Source organism: Eulemur rufifrons, chromosome 2 (assembly GCF_041146395.1).
Source record: "Eulemur rufifrons isolate Redbay chromosome 2, OSU_ERuf_1, whole genome shotgun sequence".
Classification (NCBI taxonomy): Eukaryota; Metazoa; Chordata; class Mammalia; order Primates; family Lemuridae; genus Eulemur; species Eulemur rufifrons.
The window spans coordinates 20,578,930-20,601,532 of NC_090984.1; the positions used below are offsets into that span (position 1 = coordinate 20,578,930).

The 22,603-nt window shown below is 34.7% G+C and overlaps 1 protein-coding gene across 2 annotated transcripts in view; it reads right to left on the bottom strand.

Moving 5' to 3' along the window:
- Positions 1-22,603, bottom strand: part of SCAPER (S-phase cyclin A associated protein in the ER) — a 415,285-nt gene that overhangs the window by 295,798 nt on the left and 96,884 nt on the right. For both annotated transcript variants that reach the window (XM_069481584.1, XM_069481575.1), the window contains exons 11-15: positions 19,166-19,336; positions 18,264-18,339; positions 17,952-18,069; positions 17,576-17,687; positions 7,141-7,281 (exon numbers count right to left, since the gene is read on the bottom strand). In XM_069481584.1, coding sequence (XP_069337685.1) covers positions 7,141-7,281; positions 17,576-17,687; positions 17,952-18,069; positions 18,264-18,339; positions 19,166-19,336 — 618 coding nt within the window. The remainder of the gene's footprint in view (positions 1-7,140; positions 7,282-17,575; positions 17,688-17,951; positions 18,070-18,263; positions 18,340-19,165; positions 19,337-22,603) is intronic.

Consider the following 22,603-nt stretch of genomic DNA (forward strand, 5'->3'; position numbering starts at 1 on the left):
TGGTCTATGTCTCTGTTCTAGTGCCAGTACCATGCTGTTTTAGTTACTATAGCCTTGTAGTATAGCTTGAAGTCTGGTAAATTGACATCTCCCAAATTGTTCTTTTTGCTTAAGGTTGCTTTAGCTATACAGGGTCTTCTCTGATTCCATATGAAGCGTAGAATAATTTTTTCTAGATCTGAGAAAAATAATATTAGTATTTTAATAGGGACTGCATTGAATCTGTAGATCACTTTGGGTAGTATAGACATTTTAACAATGCTGATTCTGCCGATCCATGAGCATAGTATGATTTTCCATCTGTTTACGTCCTCTGCTATTTCCTTCCTCAGTGTTTCATAGTTCTTCCTGTAGAAGCTTTTATCCTCCTTAGTTAAATATATTCCTAGGTATTTTATTTTCCTTGTTGCTATTATGAAAGGTATTGAGTCTTTGATTTGGTTCTCAGTTTGACTATTGTTGGCGTGTATGAATGCTACTGATTTATGAACATTGATTTTGCAACCTGAGACTTTGCTGAACTTATCTATCAATTCCAGTAGTCTGTTGGCAGAATCTTTGGGGTTTTCTAGATATAAGATCATGTCATCAGAAAAGAGTGACAGTTTGACATCCAAAGAAGATAGACTAATGGCCAATAAACACGAAAAAATGCTTAACATCCCTAATTATCAGGGAAATGCAAATCAAAACCACAATGAGATATCACTTACTCCAGTGAGAACAGCTTTTATCAAAAAGTCCCAAAACAACAAATGCTGGTGTGGATGCAGAGAGATAGGAACACTCATATACTATTTGTGGTACTGCAAACTAGTACAACCTTTATGGAAAGTGGTATGGAGATACCTCAAAGAACTAAAAGTAGAACTACCATTTGATCCAGTAATCCCACTACTGGGTATCTACTCAAAGAAAAAAAAAGGGCCTATAAAAAAGACATCTGTACTCAAATGTTTATAGCAGCACAATGCACAATTGCAAATGTGTGGAAACAACCCAAGTGTCCATCAATACATGAGTGGCTTAATAAAATATGGTACATATAAACCACGGAGTACTACTCAGCCCTTAAAAGAAAATGATGAAGTATCTTTTTGTATTATCCTGGATGGAGCTGGAGCCCATTCTTCTAAGTGAAGTATCACAAGAATGGAAAAACAAATATCACATGTACTTACCATTAAATTGCTACTAATTGATCAAGACTAACGTGCACATATGGGAAGTAGCATTCATAGGGTGTTGGGCAGGTATTGCAGGGGAGGAGGGGATGGGTAAATCCACATCTAATGGATGCGGTGCGTGCTGTCTGGGGGATGGTCACACTTGTAGCTCTGATTCAGGTAGTGCAAAGATAATTTATGTAACCAAAGCATTTGTACTCCCGTAATACACTGAAATTAAAAAAATAAAAATTAAAAAAAATAAACCACTTTCTTTGCTCATTTGTAAGAAGCAACTTCTCATCCATTAATGTTTAGTCATGAGATTACAGCAATTCAGTCACATCTTCAGGCTCCACTTCTAATTGTAATTCTCTTGCTATTTCCACTATATCTGCAGTTACATCTTCAACTGAACACTTGAACCCCTCAAATTCATCAGTGAGGGCTGAAATCAACTTCTTCCAAACTTCTGTTAACATTGCTATTTTAACCTCCTCCCATGAATTACAAATGTCCTTAATGGCATCTAGAATGGTGAATCCTTCCCAGAAGGTTTTCAACTTACTTTGCCCAGACCAATCAGAAGAATCACTATCTATGAAATGTATTTCTAAAATAAATAAGACTCGAAAGTTGAAATTACTCCTTGATCCATGGGCTACAGAATTAATGTTGTGTTAGCAGGCATGAAAAGAACATTAATTTCCTTGTATATCTCCATCAGAGCTCTTGGGTGACCAGGTGCATTGTCAGTTCTCAAACATTTTGAAAGCAGTGCTTTTTATTGAGCAGTAGGTCTCAACAGCAGGCTCAAAACATTCAGTAAACCATGCTGTAAACAGATATGCTGTCGTCCAGGCTTTGTCGATCCATTTATAGAGGACAGAGTAGATTTAGCATTATTCTTAAGGGTCCTAGGACTTTCAGAAAAATAAATGAGCATTGGCTTCAACCTAAAGTCACTAGTTGCATTATCTCCTAACAAGAGAGTCAGCCTGTCCTTTGAAGCTTTGAAGCCAGGCAATGACTTCTCCTATCTAGCTAGAAAATTTTTAGATGGCATCTTCTTCCAATAGAAGGCTGTTTCATCTAAATTGAAAATCTGTTGTTTAGTATGGTCACCTTCATCAATTATCTTAGCTAGATCTTCTAGGTAACTTGCTGCAGCTTCTAAAACAGCACTTGCCTCACCTTGCACATTTATGTTATAGAGAGATATAGCTTCTTTTATTAAATCACATGAACCAAACTCTGCTAGGTTCCAACTTTTCTTCTGCAGCTTCCTTACCTCTCTCAGCCTTCATAGAATTGAAGAGAGTTAGTGTCTTGCTCTGAATTAGGCTTTGGCTCAAGGGAATGTTATGGGTGGTGTGATCTTCTATCTAGACTACCAAAACTTTGTTCATATAAGCAATAAGGCTGTTCTGCTTTCTTATCATTTGTGTATTCACTGCAGTAGCACTTTTAATCTTCTTCAAGAACTTTTCCTTTGCCTTTACAACTTGGCTTTCAGGCTATCTTGGCTTCCAACATGCCGTCCTCACTAAGCTTACCATTTCTAGCTTTTGATTTAAAGTGAGAGATGTGTCCGATTCTTTCACGTCAACATTTAGAGGCCTCTGTAGCATTATTAACTGGCCTAATTTCAATATTGTCGTGTCTCAGGGAATAAGGAGGCCTGGGGAGAAGGAGACAGGGTAATGGCTGGGTCAGTGGAGCAGTCAGAATACACAAAACATTTATTAAGTTCATTGTCTTATATGAGCATGGTTTGTAGTGCCTCAAAACAATTAAATATTATTAGCAACATCAAAGATTACTGATCACAGATCACCATAATAGATACGATTTAAACATTTGAAATATTATGAGAATAACAAAAACGTAACACGGAGACATGAGGTGAGCACACAGAGTTGGAAAAATGGTGCCAATAAACTTGCTCAACACAGGGTTGCTACAAACCTTTCATTTATAAAAAACACACTATCTGTGAGGCAAAATAAAGTGGAGCGCAATAAAATGAGGTCTACCTGTACAGATCTTTTTTCTTGTAATTATTCCCTAAACAATACAGTACAATAACTATGGCAAAGCATTTACATTATATTAAGTACTATAAGTAACCTAGAGATGATTTAAAGTGTACAGGAGGATGTGCATGGGTTATATGCAGATATCATATCATTTTATATAAGGGACTTGAGTATCCGTGGATCTTGGTTATCTGCAGAGGGTCCTGGAACCAATCCTCCACAGATAACTGGCAGATGACTATACATATATTGCACAAATTTCTTTTTCCTTCTGCACAATTTCACAGATAGAAGACTCATTCTTACTATAGATCTTAGAAAACTCAACATAAAATTTCTTTTTGTTCCTTATTAAGTCAAGAACTTTCACCTTTCCCCTTAAAGGAGGCACGCTGTAGCTTCTCTTTGGCATTTCCAAATTGTTAGCATCACTCTTCTTCTGCTTTGAGGCCATTATTAAGTAAAATAAGGGTTACTTGAACACAAGCACTGTGATACAAATGTCAATCTGATAACCAAAAGAGTTACTTAACCAACTAACAGGTAGGTAGTGCATACAGCCTGGATATGCTGGACAAAGGAAAGAATGATTCACATCCTGGATGGGACTGCATGAGAATTCATCACACTACTCAGAACAGTGTGCAATTTAAAATTTATGAATAGTTTGTTTCTGGATTTTTCCATTTATTAATATTTTCAGACTGTGGTTGACCGTAACTGAAACCTCAAAAAGTGAAATTGTGAATAAAGGAGAGCTATTGTAATGATAAAATAAAGGGTTATTAGAGTCCTAAAGAAACAAACAGGACAAAAGTAACACTATCAGCCTGGTGTGGTGGCTCACGCCTGTAATCCTAGAACTCTGGGAGGCTGAGGTGGGAGGATCACTTGAGCTCAGGAGTTCGAAACCAGCCTGAGCAAGAGCAACACCCCGTCTCTACTAAAAATAAAAAACTTAGCTGAGTACAGTGGTGTGCACCTATAGTCCCAGCTACTTGAGAGGCTGAGGCAGGAGGATCACTTGAGCCCAGGAATTTAAGGTTGCAGTGAACTATGATGGTGCTACTGCACTCCAGCCTGGGTAACAGAGCGAAAACTTATCTAAAAAAAAACAAAAAAGAGTAACACCATCACATAATTAATTAAATTAGAAAATGCATGGAATGGAATAAACATGGTAAAACCCCAAATTATTAATAGAGGAAAAGCCTGTGATAATCAGAGTTAATGCAATTTTTTTGTTTTTGTGTGCCAAATACACGCACACACACACATACAATACCTTCATAATCAGCAAAGATATCATTTCAGTCCTTAGACATACACACAAATAAGCTACAAAATATTTTTGAAAAAATTAAAGAAGACATAAATAAATGAAAAATTACCCCATGGTCACAGATTGGAAGACCTAATATTGTTAAAACATCAATAACATACAAATTGACCTACAGATTCAATGCAGTACCTATCAAAATCCCAAGGAAGATTTTGCAGAAATAGAAAAACCCATCCTAAAATTCACATGGAATCTCAAGAGACCCTGAATAACCAAATCAATTTTGAAAAACAACAACAAAGTTGGAAGACCCACACTTCCTGATTTCGAAAACTTACTATAAAACTATAGTAATCAAAACTGTATAGTACTAACATAAAAACAGAGACAGAGACCAATGGAATAGAATATAGCGCCTAGAAATAAACCCTCATAGATATGGTCAAATGATTTTCAACAAGAGTGCCAAGACCATTCAATGGGGAAAGGACAGTCTTTTCAAAAAATGGTAATGGAAAAATTCAATAGCTACACGCAAAAGAATGAAGCAGAACACTTACCTAACACCCTATACAAAAATTGACTCAAACTGAATCAAAGACCCACATGCAAGAGCTAAAAAGCTATAAACTCTTAGAAGAAAACATAGGAGGAAAGTGTCATAACACTGGATTTTGCAATGATTTCTTGGATATGACAACAAAGGTACTGGCAACAAAAGAAAAAATAGACTAACTGGACTTCATGAAAATTTGAACATTTTGCGCATCCAAAGATACTATCAACAAAGTAAAAAGGCAATTCACAAAATGGGACAAAATATTTGTAAATCATACATTTGACAAGACATTGATATACAGAATATATAGAAAACTCCTAAAACTCAACAACAAAAACCAAAAAGCCCAATTCAAAAATGGGCAAAGGACTTGAATAGACATTGCTCCAAAGAAGATACACAAATGACCAATAAGCACACGAAAATGCTCAACATTACAAATTGATAGAGAAATGCAAATCAAAACTACACATTAGTAGCACATTAGGATGGCTACTATCAAAGAAACCCAGAAAACAACAAGAGTTGGATATGGAGTCATTGAAAACCTTGTGCATTGTTGGCGGGAATGAAAAATCATGCAGCTGCTGAGGAAAACAGCATAATCATTCCTCAAAAAATTAGAAATAGAATTACCACTTGATCCAGCCATTCCACTTCTGAGTATATATCCAAAAGAATTAAAAGCAGGGACTTGAAAGGATATTTGTGCACCCATGTTTACTGCAGCATTGTTCACAACAACTAAAATGTGGTAGCAACTCAAGTGTCCCCTGATGAATGAATGGATAAGCAAAATGTGGTACACAGATACAATGGAAGATTAGTCCACCTGCAAAAGGAAGGAAATTCTGACATATGCTACAACATTGAGGTCCTTGAAGACATTATGCTAAGTGAAGTAAGCCAGTCACAGAAAGACAAATACCACGATTCCACTTACATGAGGTACTTAGAGTAGTCAAAATCATAGAACTACAAAGTAGAATGGTAGTTGCCAAGGCTGGGTGGAGAGGGGAAATGTGGAGTTATTACTTAATAGGTATAGACTTTCAGTTTTATAAGATGAAAAGAGTTATGGATATAGATGGTGATGGCTGCATAACATTATGAATGCATTTAATACCATGAACTGTATACTTACTAATGGTTCAGATGGTAAACTTTATGTTATATGTATTTTTCCCACAATAAAAAAATTGGGAAAAAACCATGAGACACTATGCATATACTAAAATGAAATGACTAAAATTTAAATGTCCAACTGTGTCAGGTGTTGGTCAGAATATGACATAACTAGAACTCTCATTCACTCCTGGGGGTTACGTAAAATACTTTAACCAGTTTGAAAAACTGTTTTTCTAAAATTTAAACATGAACTATCATAAGACTCTGCCACTCCACTCCTACGTATTTACAGAAGAAAAAGGAAGGAACAAAGACTTGTATTAAATACACGAATTGCCATAGAAGCTATAACACACAAAAACTGGAAAGAAAACAAATGTCCATCAACAAGTGACTAAATTAACAAAATACAGTATTTCCATACAATGATATACCTCTCAGCAATGAAAAGGGGGGAATTACTGATACACACAACAGGATAAATGAAATCCAAAATAATTATGCAGAGTGAAAGAAGCCAGAGGAAAGAGTATATACAGTATGATTCCATGCATATAAAGTTCTAGAAAATGCAAACATCTACAGTGATACAAAGCAGATCGGCAATTGCATGGTAACAGACCTGGAAGAAGAAATGAGTTACAAAGAGGAATTGTTTATTATGTTCATTGTACTAATAGTTTCAGGAATATATATACACACGTCAAAACTCATCAAATTGAATAGTTTACATATGTGCTGCTTATTCTCCATCAATTATACTTCAATAGAGTTGTAAAAGAAATAATGTATGGCTCAGGATTGTTATTGAAATAAAGTAAAATATTGCACCTGGTAAGTTTTAAATGAGCCTGTAAAATGCTGTTATTCTGGAACTTGATAAACATTACCCTCTATTACTATTATGTAACAATTTAAAAAAGTACATAGGTAATTAATTCAATGTTTAAAGCACCTATAATATACCTTAGCTTCTTCCTCTTGTGCTTTTTTCACAATTGCTTGTAATTGCACCTCTCGTTTAAATTCAGCATGAAGTAATTTCTCTTCCATCATCCTACGTCGTTGATCTAGTAATTCTTCCTTCCACTTCCGGACATCCTTCTCCTATGCACAGTGAGTTATCACATCATTAATTTCAACAAACATAATCATTTAACAGAAGTACAAATAAGTAAATGGCTTATGAAATATAAAGTCTAAGCCTGGAAAGATCTACAGGAGCATGACGAATGATTAAGGACATGAACTATAAAACCAGACTACCTGAATTCATATTCTACATTAGCCACTTACTAGCTGTGTAATCTAGACAACTTTTTAAGCTTATGTCTCCGTTTCCCTATCTATAAACAGTGAATAATAAGAATAGTATCTAACTCATAGAATTATTTTGAAGATTGAGTTAATCCATGTAAAACTCTTAGAATAGATTAGACATGGCTCTATAGAAATATTTATCATCACTGTACTGCACTGTGAGTACACTTAAAATGAACATAGTGTATATTTCTTATCCTTATAAACCTTAATGTCTCTATAATATTACCCACATTCAAGAAGAACAAGTAATTTTATTCTAGAAACTGGAAAATGAAAAAATCACATTATTTGCACAAGAAACATTCTCTGAAGTTACAGAGAGGGTATCGCCTACAGAATATAGATAGAAATAATAACTGCCTTTAAATCATTAAAACAATAGCAAACAGAAAAAGTAAAAGACTTGTTCTGTGCTCCAGGAAATAAGACTCAGCACCAATGAAAATAAATTATAGAAAATCAGAAGTTGGATCAACATGAATAGAAAAAAACCATTAAGTTGAATTTTATCTAAAAAATTATGTGCTGAACCATTGAAAAAAAGGATAATGCAGAAACAGCACTGCATTAGCAGCCAGAGGACAGGTCCTTAAAGCCTAAGATCTGCAAATTATTGGTTGTGTGACACTGAAAACAACACTCTGTCTCTCCTAAATTGTCTCCACATCTGTAAAATGGGAATCAAAACCTGCCCTATGTACCTCACAGAGTTACTGTGGTGATCAGATGAGGTCGTATATGCAAGTAATTACCCAACAAACAATGGAAAGTGGAATTTTACCATTAAAATTAATTGAAGGGATACCTACATTGATGAGAAATATAACCAGAGAACATCTAAAGTCTTGTATACTTTCAAAATCTATGATTTATTTGCATAAATACTTGGAGATCATATTATATAATAAGAAAATATATTATGTAATTTTATTTGTATTAAAAAACACAGTAAGAAATGTGGTTGCATTAGAGCATTTCTCTTAAGCTAAAAATTAAACACATTAACTCTTGTAGAACCCCACAACATACAGATTGCTCTTCATATCTAATCTATTCATTCTAAATAACAAATTCTTGAGATTCAGGTAATATGAAAAAATCATAGAATTTCTTCCAGTTCCAGTGAACTTTCCTATTTTACTAAAGAGAATTTTGTGCTACCTAACTCATTTTCACAAATATTCAGATTACTTGGCCCAACTATCTCTCCCAAACTTAAACCACACATTAAAAGTAATGTAAGTAATATGCTTAACCTATGCATATTCATGTTCCTTTCTAGTACCAGAAGTTAACAAAAAAGTCCACATCTTTTGTCACATTGTGTTAGATGCTTGCAGTATGCCGCCGCAGAGATGGTGCCCAATGATCTAAGCCACCTGGTGTTCAGGTCCTTGTGTAATGTCCTCCCATAGTGTCAGGATTGTGATCAAAAGAATACCACAAAAGAGATAATGTAAAAGACAGTGTAGCTTCCATTTTGTCAACTCTCTTATTCACTCTCTCTCTCTCACTCCCTCTCTCTGATTATTTTCTATGGGGAAACCACTGGCCATGTCATGAAGACACTTGAGTTGTAGAAGGGCACACTTGGCAAGGAACTGAGGTTTCTAGCCAACAGCCAAAGAGGAACTGAGGCCTGCAAATAACTGCACAAGGGAGTTTGGAAGTGGACCCTCCAGCCCCAGATGACTATTACCCAGACTGATAGCTTGACTAAAACTTCATCAGAGACCCAGAATCACTAGGGAAGCCACTCTTCATTTCCTTTCCCACAGAAATTGTGAGCTGGTGTTTGCTCTTTTAAGCTTAAGTTTTGAAGTCATTTGTAATGCCGCATAGATAACTAACATAGTACTCACCTATGACTGCCGTGTGAAAGTAACATAAGTGACCATATATTGAGCAACATCCATCTTAGCACTATGCTACTGTTTTATATACCTGCCTTATTTATGCATAACAATAGGTTAATAATTATAATTGCCATTTTTCAGATAAAGAAACTGAAATGTAATACTGTTACATAACTTACCCAGCATATCATAGCTTGTTATATGATAAAATCAGGATGTGAACTACCACACTGATCAATAGTTACACTGCTCTAAATACACAAAGACTCTCTTCTGTAAATATAATTAGAACCCCCCTTATTCAAACCTGATAATCTTTTTTCATTGTTAAAAATACTAAAATTTTGTTTAAAATAATGTTTTTTTCTTTTTTAATCAGTTTATATCCCATTACGTTAATAGATTTTCTAGTGAAAAAGACCTTCAAATTTAAAGAATATACCCAACTTTACCTATGGTGTTTTGGGGTTTTTTTGTTTTTTGTTAACTATAGTCATGATGCTGTATATTCAATCAACAGAAATTATTCACCATGCATAACTCAAACTTTTTACCCTGTGACCAATATCACTCCACCTCCTTCTCTCCTAGTCCCTGGCATCCATTATTCTACTCTCTGCTTCTGTGAATCTGATTATTTTAGATTCCGCATATAAGTGGGACCATGTAGTTTGTATTTCTCTCTGGGTGTCTTGATTATTTCTCTTAGCTTAATATTCTTTAGCTCTACCCATGTTGTCCCACATGGCAGAATTTCATTCTTTTTAAGGCTGGATAACATTTCATTATATATATGTATATATAAATACACATTCACATTTATATCACATTTTCTTTATCCATTTGTCCATCAGCGGACTCTTAACACATGAACTGTCATGTGAGCTGTATTTAACTCACATTAGTTTTGAGCCCGGGACCTCTTGAAACATATGTAACTTACATGTCTTGTGAACTATTTTTCAAGTTGCATATAACTCACACATAAAAAAACAATAAAAAATAACATTTTTCATTAAATTATAAAGGATAATTTTGTTTTCAAAGTGTTTATTCTATTTTCATCATAAAACACCATGGCCCCAAGGAAAACTTTTTTTTTTCCTAGTGTGGCAGTCAATGTGTTAAATTGTTTCCATATTTTGATTATTGTGAGTGATGCTACAGTGGAAGTACAGATATCTCTACATAACCCTGATTTCAATTTCTTTGGGTTGCTGGATCATATGTAGATTCTATTTAAATTGCTTGAGGAAACTCCATATTTCTTACCATAACAGTTGTACTAATTTAAATTCCCACCAGCAGCATACAAGGATTCCCTTTTCTTCACATCCTCCCCAACACTTGCCTTTTGTCATTTTGATAATAGCTATCCTAACAGGTATGAGGTACTATTTCACCGCACTTTTGTTTTGCATTTTCCTGATGATTACAAATGCTGAGCCTCTTTCCATATGCCTATTAGCCATTTGAATTTCTCCTTTTGATAAGCGTCTCCTTAGGTCCTTTGCCCATTTTTGAATCAAGTTGTTTTCTTGCTCCTGAGCTGAGTTCTTTAAATATTTTTTATATTAACACCTTATCTGATAGATGTTTTACAAATACTTTTCCCATTCCATAGCGGTCTTTCCATGCTGTTGATTTTTTTCATTTGCTGTGGCAGAAGGTTTTTAATTTGATATAGTCCTGTTTGTTTATTTTTGCCTGTGCTTTTGTTGTTATATGTAAAAAACTATCACCAAGGCCAATGTCAAAAAGGGTTTTCCCTATGTATTGTCCTAAAAGTTTTATGGTTTCAGGTCTTATGGTTAAATCCTTAACCCACTTTGAGTTGACTTTTGTGTATGATATGAGATAGGGGTCCAATTTAATTCTTTTGCATGCGCATATCCCACTTTCCCAATAGCATTTGTTTAAAAGGCCATGCTTTTCCCATTGTATGTTCTTGGCAGTCTTGTCAAAATCAGTTGCCCATAAATTCCATAGATTTATTTCTGGGTTCTCTGTTAAGTTTCATTGGTCTGTGTGTATGTTTTTGTGCCAGTGCCAGACTGTTTTGATTACCATACCTTTGTAATAAAATTTGAAGTTAGAAAGTGTGGTGCCTCTACCCTTTGTTCTTCTTGTTCAAGATTACTTGGGCTCTTCAGGGTCTTCCATGAATTTTAGGATTGTTTTTCTATTTCTGTAAAAAAAAAGCCATTGGTATTTTGATAGGGACTGTACTAAGTGAATCTGTAGATCACTTAGGGTAGTATGGACATTGTAACAATATTGTTAATCCATGAACATTCCAGTCCATAAACATGGGATGTCTTTCCATTTACTTGTCCTTTTTATTTTCTTTCATCAATATTTTATAATTTTCAGTGTACAAGTATTTCACCTCTCTAGTTAATTCCTATTTAATTTTTTTCGTGCTCATATAAATAAAATTTTCTTAACTTCCCTTTCAGATAGTTCACAGTTAGTGTATAGAAACCCCCTCATTTCTGCATGTTGATTTTGTATCTTGAAACTTTACTAAATTTATATATCTTTCCAACAGTTCTTTCTATAGAGTCTTTAAGGTTTTTTTTTACATATATGATCATGTTATTTGCAAACAGAGATAATTTTAATTCTTCCCTTACGATTTAAACGCATTTTATTTCTTCTTCTTACCTGAGTGCTTTTTTTTTTTTTTTTCTTTTTTTTTGAGACAGAGTCTCGCTCTCTTGCCCAGGCTAGAGTGAGTGCCGTGGCGTCGGCCTAGCTCACAGCAACCTCAAACTCCTGGGCTTAAGCGATCCTACTGCCTCAGCCTCCCGAGTAGCTGGGACTACAGGCATGTGCTACCATGCCCGGCTAATTTTTTCTATATATATATATTTTAGTTAGCCAGATAATTTCTTTCTATTTTTAGTAGAGACAAGGTCTCACTCTTGCTGAGGCTGGTCTTGAACTCCTGACCTCGAGTGATCCACCTGCCTCGGCCTCCCAGAGTGATAGGATTACAGGCGTGAGCCACCGCGCCCGGCCTTACCTGACTGCTTTTGCTTGTCCTTCTAGTATTGTGTTGGAAAGAAGTGATGAAAGTGGGTATCTTTGCCTTTTACCAAACCTTAGAGGAAAAACTTGTAGTTTTTGCCTATTAATTATGAAATTAGCTGTGAGTTTTTCATATAGGGCTGTCTTAGTCTGGTTTGTGTTGCTGTAACAAAATACTGGACACTTGGTAATAAAGAAAATTAATTTATTTATAATAGTTCTGGAGACTGAAAGTCCAATCAATACCTAGATGTCAGCATCTTGCCGTACCATCCCATAGGCAATAGTGATAGGGTAAGAGAGGAAAAAAAGGGAGGGCAGGGGATGTAAAAGGGAGCTGAACTCATACTTTTATAAGGAACTCACTCCCATAATAATGGTATTAATCTATTCATGAGGGCAGAGCCCCTCATGGCGTAATTACCTCTTAAAGGTCCCACCAGAAATTAAATTTCAAAATGTGTTTTGGAAGAGACAAACATTAAAACCATAGCAATGCCCTTTATTGTGTTTAAAGAAGTTCCTTCTATACTTACTATGTTTAGGGTGTTTTTTTTTTCATGAAACAATGTTAAACTTTGTCAAGTGTTTTTCTGCCTCTATTGAGATAATCATGTGGTTTTTGTCTTTCATTATATTAATGTGATATATCATATTTATTGATTTTTCATATGTTTAATCATAATTGGATTTCAGGGATAAATTCCACTTGATCATGGTGTATGATCCTGTTGATGCATTGTTGAGTTTGGTTTGCTAGTATTCTAGTAAATACTTTTACAATTATATTCATCAGGAATACTGGCTGTAGTTTTCTTTTCTTGTGTTGCCTTTGTCTGGATTAGGAATCAGGGTGATGCTGGCCTCATAATACCAGTTTGGAAGTTGTAAGAGATTTTTTTTTAAAAACCCATTATTTTTTCTACTCTTACACACAACACAGTAACAATTCTGATAACCAAAATGTGTGTGAGGTTTTTCCCACACTGACCATTTCTCTGACACCAGCTGGCTGTTCTATAATTCAATTCTGACATTATCTACCTGGTCTTGCAGGTTAAGGGCTCAGTCTCAAAAGACTGCCCCCGCAGTTCAGATACCAATCACAAGTCCCAGGTTCTGACCTGTACTTATGACAAACTGGCTATAAACTAGGAGGTCCCACAACTCCCTCCTCAAATTTGCTTAATTTGTTAGAGTGGCCAACAGAACTCAAGGAAACACTTTACTTACTATTGCTGATTTATTACAAAAGAAATTTTAAAGGATACAAACTAACAGCCAGATGGAAAAGATGATCAACTCAACCACTTCATTTTATGAAATAATAAGGAATATATATATATACTTACATATGTGTGTGTGTGTGTGTGTATGTGTGTGTATGGGTCTCTTCCCCTGGCTTCTGATAGAGCTCTTAAAACTCTTTAGATAGAAGCACTATGAGAATCTTTTGTTTAATATTTGGTCTTTAACTCCAGTTTCTGACACAGAGCTTCTAAGATCTTTGTAATTTCTTGATTGATAAGAGTGTCTGACAAAGAGCTACTAAATTCCTTATAATTTTCTGGGTGAGAGGAGTATCTACTATTCTAATGAGGCTTTTTCATGGTTTCCTGGATATCTTCAGGATGGATGCTGGTTGTTCAAGTCGATTGTTTCCTTATTGATTTTCTACCTAGATGTTCTCTCCATTATTGAAAGTGGGATACTGAAGTCTCCTACAGTTATTGTATTGCTATCAATTACTCCCTTCAGATCTGCCAGTATTTGTTTTATATATTTAGGTGCTCTACTGAGAGATGCAAATATATTTACAATTGTTATATCTTGCTATTGAATTGACACTTTTATCATTATTTAATGACCTTCTTTCTCTCTAGGGACAGTTTTGGACTTAAAATCTATTTTGTCTGATAAGAGTATAGCCACCTCTGCTTTCTTTTGGTTACAATTTCCATGGAATATCTTTTTCCATTCCTTCACATTTAGCCTACATAAGTCTCTTACAGACAGCAAATGGCGGCATATAGTTCCTTTTATTAATTTGGCCACTCTATGTCTTTTTATTGGGCATAGAGTTTAATACATTTACACTTAAAGTAATTATTGATAGGTAAAGGACTTACTATTGTCATTTTGTTATGTATTTTCTGTTTTGATAGATTTTTGTTCCTCTATTCCTTTACTACTATCTTCTTTTGTTATTTGACTGATTTTTTTATTGGTAATGGTTTGATCTGACTTCTTTCCTTTTACCTTTTGTGTATCTACAATAGATTTTGCCTTTGTGGTTAGGATCATCTATTTTTTTAATTTCAAAAAATATAGGGAGTACAAGTGTTTTTTGTTACATAAATGAATTGTAATATGCTAAAGTCAGGGCTTTCAGTGTACTCATCACCAAATAGTGTATATTGTACCTGATAGGCAGATTTTTATCCCTCCTGCCCTCACATCCTCCCCCATTCTTAGTTTCCAATGTCCATTACATCTCTTTATGACCATATATATCCCTCATTTAGCTCCCACTTATAAGTGAGAACAAGCGGTATTTGTTTTTCCATTCCTGAAATACTTCACTTAGGATAATAGTCTCCAGTTCCATTCAAGTTACCACAAAAGACATTATTTCATTCTTTTTTGTGGCTGAGTAGTACTCCATGGTGTGTGTGTACATACACACACAGATATCTCACATTTTCCTTATCTACTCATCAGTTGATGGGCACCTTAGGTTGTTTCCATATCTTTCAAATTGTGAATTGTGCTGCAACAAACATTCAGGTGCAGGTACCTTTTTGGTATAATGACTTCTTTTCCCTTGGGTAGACACTCAGTAGTGGGACTGCTGGATCAAATGGTGGGTCTACTCTTAGTTCTTTCAGGAATCTCCATACTGTTATCCACAGTAGTTTTACTAGTTTACATTCCCACCAACAGTGGGTAAGCATTCCCTTTTCATTGCACCCACACCAACATCTATTGTTTTTTGACTTTTTAATAATGGCCATTCTGACAGGAGTAAGGTGGTATCTCATTGTGGTTTTAATTTGCATTTCCCTAATAATTACTGGTTGGTGCTGCGCCTTTTTTCATATGTTCTACCTCAATGATCTGTCCAGTTCTGTCAGTGGAGTACTGAAGTCCCCGGCTAGTATTTCTTTGTTTAGAACTAGTAGAATGTGTTTTGTGAATCTGGGAGCTATTTGTTAGATGCATATAAATTTAGGATTGTTACATCTTCTTGCTGAATTGCTCCCTTTATCATTATATAATGACCATCTTTGTATTTTTTTACCATTGTTGATTTAAAGTATATTCTACCTGATGTGAGAATAGCTACTTCTGCTCACTTTTGGTTTCTACTTGCTTAGAATACCTTTTTTCCATCCCTGGTGATCCCAGGATGTTATCTGTGACTAAGTTTAGAGAACAACCAGTCTAGATTTTTTTTTTTTTTTTTTTTTGAGGCAGGGTCTTGCTCTGGTGCCCAGGCTGAAGTGCAGTGGCGTCATCACAGCTCACTGCAACCTCAAACTCATGGGCTCAAGCAATCCTTCTGCCTCAGCTTCCGGAGTATCTGGGACTACAGGCATGTGCCACAATGCACAGCTAATTTTTCTATTTTTTTTAGAGATGGGGGTCTCGCTCTTGCTCAGGCTGGTCTTGAATTCCTGACCTCAAGCAATCCTCCTGCCTTGGCTTCCCAAAGTGCTAGGAACACAGGTGTGAGCCACCGTGCCCAGCCTTCACGTAGACTTCTTTATCTTCAACCTATTTTTTGGAGTTCTATGAGGTTGGGTCTGGATATCTATTTCCCTCTCCAGATTTGAGAAGTTTTTGGTTATTATTTCTTTAAAAAAGCTTTAAGCCCCTTTCAATCTGTCTTTGGATTCTCTGATTCTTTCTTTTGCTTGACTGAGTCTGCCGTTGAAAGCTATTACATTTTTTAGTTTATTTATTGTATTCTTCAGCTTTAGAATTTGTTTTCTTCTTTTCTATGGCTTCTCTTTCTTGAACGTCACATTTGGTTATTATACTGTTTTCTTGATTTTGCTAAATTATCTTATCTGTGTTCTCTCATACCTCACTGACCTTCTATTGAACAGGTTGTTTTGAATAGTTCTCAAGCAATGCATGGATCTCCATTTGTTTGGGTTGCTTACTGGAAATATATTTTGTTACCTAGGTGGTTTTGCATTTTCCTGATTTTTCTTGTTTCTTGTATCTTTGCATTGCTGTCTACATATTTGAGGAAGGAGTCACTTTGTACAGACTGGCTTCAGTAAGGAAAAGCAGTCACTTGGATGGGGGCACCAACTTGGGGGGAATGCAGAAACAGTATATTGTTGCACTAGGCCTAGTGGCACACACAGTGCCAAGTGCAGGGAAGTGTGACAGTTTCAAGTCTGAAGGTGTGCAGTGGCATGGCAACTCAGAGAGCTGGGATTGACAAAATCAGTAACTGTGTGGTCCTTGCCTACAAAAGCTGCCTGGTTTCTGCAATGGCTGTGAAGCCTGCTAGGATCCTCGGCAGTGCCTCTCTGTTGAAGAGTGAGCACACTTGGATAGGAGGGAGCTGAGGCATGTGGTAGCAGGGGCTAGGTGAAGTTTGGCTGCGGGCACGCATGTGGCAACAGAGGCTAGCACAAATTGTAGCTTTGTGCTCACATTACCATTGGGCTGGCAGTATGTGGACATGTATTAACAACAACTATGGGCCAGAGCAGTAGCTTGCACCCCTGCCAGAGACACACACTGGCCACAGGCACACGTACTGTATTAAAAACCAGAACTGACACCAAGGACCAGAGTTGGCCACAGGCAGACACATACCACAAACCTGATAATCTTAAGCTCAAAACCATCCTACCATTTCATTCTACACTTTAGACAAGCCTCCCAAAGGAAATCCTCCGACAAAAATGGCAAAACACAAAGTACAGCTTCAATAATTCATGCCAACCCTGTAAAATATCAATTTACTAGATAATTTGGGCAGGAAAGATTATTTTTTTACAGTTAATTCTGCAATTCAATAGATAGAAATGTCTTATTTCCTAGCAAATTTAATTTTATGTTGTTTTAGCTTCTCTCAGACCAGACGAAAAAGTCTACTTGAAAATAAGCCTACAATTGAAGACTATCATAATTAAAAAAAAAAAAAAAAAGAAAGAAAAACTCACCCTTTCTAATAATTTCTGAAGCTTTAATGTTTTCTCTTCACGTAACTTTTCCCTTAGCTGCTGTGCTTTCATTTGTTTTTCTTCATGTTTCTTCTTAGATTCTGCAATTGTTCTGTTAATATAAACAAATCAACAAGAGACACAAAATGTTTACATGATTAGGCCAAAAACAGTTTTCTTTAGATTTCAAAATTCTTAAAACATACAAAACTAATTTTGGCCTCACATTTCAGGAAAGCATTGTCACTTTTCAGTGAATCTGAAACTGTCCTGAAGTAATGTGCCTAAACAGGTCACGTAACAATTCTACTTAATAGTCAAGAATGGCTGGTTTCCCTCCTGTAAAACATTTCAAATTAATTTTCAAAGGCCAGACCTTTTACGAGATGGTGAAGAAAGTTTTTCGTGCATGTGAATTCCATGCCCTGGAGGTCTAGCAGGTTCTTCTTCCACAATATCTCCCCAGGATGTATTTTGGCGCCAAGATTCACGAGCTATTCAAATAAAAGAAAACCACTGTTATTGTTTAACCACATAGATATATAAAACCATTTAAGAACAAACTTGTAAAAGGCAACAGCATTCTCACTACAAATTATTTATTTTACACCAGAAACTCTATGAAACAAGATAATGTATTTTATCCCATTGTACCCACATGCCAAATACATACACACACACACAATACCTTCATAATCTGCAAGGACATCGTTCCAGTCCATAGACATACCACAGAAAGATACACTCCCACTGCCCATGCTGGCCTAAAATGTAATAAGGGAAATGGAAAACTAAATCTCTGAATACAATTATAACCTTAAAAATGAACTATACATGAAATTTTCATACCTGTTAATAAATATCATTTAATCAACAGTTGGAAACCAGAAAAAAGCTACATATCTTGTATAATCACAAAATTACGAAGTTAAAATATCACAGCCTATGCATATTAATAGCCTACTAGCCATTAATAGTTAAAACAAATGGAGCAAACATAAAAAGAAATATACTGGACTTATACTATTACTACATAAACATTAACACATACAAAGCACATATTAAAGAGATCAACATTATTTTGGGGGCATTAAAGTTTAATAGAACAATATGTAAAACATTTACAGTTACTTTTATTCTTTAACAAATTCCCATGATGAACATATGTATCCTAAGCACACAGTAACAGAAAGAAGTGTATCATTTTCTTTTTGTTAGTGAAATACAAAAAGTAAAATACCTTAGATTCTTCTTTAGTCTCTACAAATTATAATCTGAGTAATGTTGAGCTCTTACTTTCTGTGAGACTCAATTTCTTGACTGGTAAAATGACAATAACAACTCCCAACTTGTCAATTGCATCATATATGAAAATACTTAGTAATAGCAAAGTGCTAAAAACAAAGATTTGGTATTGTTTATCGTGTAAGTCTAAATCACTCTGAAAATAATAATAATAATCATAGAGAATGGTTTTTAAATAAATAATTTCAAATAGGACTAAATGGGATTCTAAGTCTTTCTGGCCCTAATAATTTCATTTCTAAATAAAATTTTTAAACAATTATGTCAAAAATTCTAAAGGCTCACAGAAAAATCACTGTCGTTGTCAGTTTCAATGTTAATATCATTGTTTTCTTCAGCTTCAATTTCTCTAGTTAACTGTTCTTCTTCAGCAATAGCACTGGCAATGGCTTCTTCATTGGCCTTTTCTAGACGATCTGCTAGCTCTTCTTTTTTAGCAAGAACTTCTGCCATGGACTATAAAGTTAAAAACAAATAATAAGAAAAATCATCACTGGACTAGAAAGTTAAATAATCATTTCTTATGCTCTAAACATGAACTCAATGGTACACTTAAAATAGCATTGATCTAGAATCATAAAACCTGGGGTCCAATAAAGGCACAACCACTTACTAGCTGTGTGATTTAGAAATTTCTTAAAACCAAGAACCTATTTGGTAGTCCATAAAATGGAACAATAATCCATGACTTACCTTCTTTACCAGACTGCTGTGTATGAGAAACTGCGAAGTTATATAAATAACAGGTATTATTAATGATAAAGTATGAATTTCATTTGAGTGCCAAAATCCAAGACATTACAGAGCAAATATGTTCACTAAATATCAAACAAAAATAGTATTCTATAATGGGAAGATGGAAAGAATATATGCTGTAATGGTGACATTTTCTGAACATATATGTACCTAACTTAATATGCATTAGAAGTAATACAAAAAATATGCATGAGAATCATTAATAAACCCCCATGAGAAGCTAAATATGTATACTATAAATCCCAAATTAAACAATGAAATAACAAAGAGTTATGGTTAATGAGACAAAAAAAGAGATAGAATGAAATTATAAATAACAAAAGAGGGAATGAAGAGCACATAGTTGAAAGAGAAAACATATAGTAAGATGGTAGATTTAAACAAACCATATCAATAATCACATTACATGTAAATAGTCTAAACACCCAATTAATTGGCAGAGATTATCAAATTGGATCAAAAACATGACCGACCACATGATGCTCATGAGAAATCTAATGTAAATATAAGAATACAAACAGATTACAAGTAAAAGATTTACGTTTATCAAAAGAAAGTTGAAGTGTTAACATGAGACACAAATTTCAGAGCAAAAAATATCACCAGATATAAAGCAGGTCATTTCATAATAGTAAAAGGGTCAATTCATTAAGAACACAAAGCAATCCTAAACATTTATGGACCTAACAAAGCTTCAAAAGATATGAAGCAAAAACTGATAGAATTGCAAAAGAAAATAAACACAATGAGAATGTAAAATGGTGTGAGCACTTTGGAAAACAGTCTGACAGTTCCTCAAAAGGTAAAACATAGAGTTTACATGACCTAGCAATTCCACTCCTAGATATATATTCAAGAGAACGAAAAACATGTGTCCATACAAAAACTTGTACGCAAATATTTAAAGCAGCATTATTCATAACAGCCAAACAGTGGGAACAACCTAAATGTCCATCAACTGATGATTGGATAAATAGAACATGATAGATCTATAGGGTGGAATACTACATGGCCACAAAAAGGATTGAAGTACAACAAGCTAAAACCTGGATAAACCTTAAAACACACTAAGTGAAAGAAGCCAGTCACAAATGACCACATATTTTATTCCATTTCTATGAAATGTCCAAAATAGGCAAAACTATACAAACAGAAAGCAGATTAGTGATCGTCTAGAGCTGGAAGGGTGGGGGTGGGTGAAAGGGAGTGACTACTAACGGGCACTGGGTTTCTCTTTGGAGTAATGAAAGTGTTCTAAAACTGATTATGCTGATGGTTGCACAACTCTCTGAACTAAAAAGCATTTACTAGTAAACTTTAAATGGATGAATTGTATTATATGCAAATTATATCTAAATGAAATTATTTTTTTAAAAACGAAATAGATCCAGAAATGAAAACATGTTCACACAAATATGTGTACACAAATATTCATGGCACTTTTATTCATAGCAAAAAAACTAGAAGCAACTCAAATGTCTGTAGGCAATTAAATGAATAAACATATTGTGTTACATGCATACAACAGAATACTAAAGACAGTGAAAAGAACGAACTATTAACATCAACATGGAGGAATCTCAAAATAAGTATGCTGAGTGAAAGAAGCCAAGCAAAGATTACACAATTCAATTTATATAAAATTCTGAAAATGCGAACTAATATACAGTGAAATAAAGCAGAACAGTGTTTACCTGAGAAGTGAGTACAGGGAAGGGCAGGAAGGAGGGATTAAAAAGGGTAAGAGGAAATCTTTTGGGGGCAATCAATATGTTTATTATCTTGATTATAATGATGGTTTCATAAATGTAAACACAGGTCAAAATTTATCAATTTGTACACTTTAAATATGTAATGTTTACTGAAAACCAACTATAACTTCAAAAAGGTACTAAAAACTATAAATACTTGAGCCCCACTTTAGATAAGTGCTCTGGAGTAGAGCCTGAGCATTGGCATTTCTGCAAAGCTTTCCCTCTGCAAACATACCCTCTATCCCACAACACACAATGGTTGTCCCTGGGGAACAGAATGGGGTGAAGAAGTTTAAAGGAGAGACTATTTCTGTGTATCATAAGCTCTTCTCTATAAATCCAAAAACACTATAGAAATTAACTGTTATTAATGTACCACAAAACAGTATAACAATAATTATTAATAAAATCTAAATATTAAAGTTTAATATGTTTAAGTTCACAGAAGAAAGTAAGCTCTCATGCACACCTTCTCTACTTCCTCTCTCAATTTTATCTTCTCCAGAATGTAACATTTCTACTACTATCTGAAGACCTGAAAAGATTCTAACCCAATAGTAGAGCTTCATAGATGAAACAGTGATTCAATCAACCTTATAAAAGTTTTGCTATTTCACACAGTGAAATGCAAATAAATAACTGCATACATCATTTTGAACATTTCCAAATTTTTCACTAAAAATTGAAAATGTTAGTAAGCCTAAAATATTAGTTCAATGGAAGCTGGGTTTTATAACATATTTTTCTAATGTTGGCAAAAGTTGACCTCAAAAAGTTCTGACAGTCATTTTTTGCCAAAGTTTCTATTAAATAAGTGCAGATAATAGTTTTGAACTTTAAGCAGCTATGTGATAACACTGTAATGAAAAATAAAATAACAGTTCTCTTATCACTATAGGAATTCTCTATAATTCTCCACTTGGAAGCTAAACAATAAGGTACTTATCTAGAGCAACCTATAAGTGTCTCTGCTAAAACAAACCAAAAAAAAATTTTTTTTAATCTTGGTTTAGTTAAAATTCCACAAATACACTAATACTCATATCTGCAGCAGAATTTATTCTCTTTTGATTACATAAATCTGACCTTCAAAATAACCAAAAGATTTAATGATTCTACAAGCTTATTATATATGTGATCAAAATGAAAATGAAGCAAGAATTTTTAAGTAATTGCCTCATGCTTATTTAACTATGGGACCATTTTCCTCTTT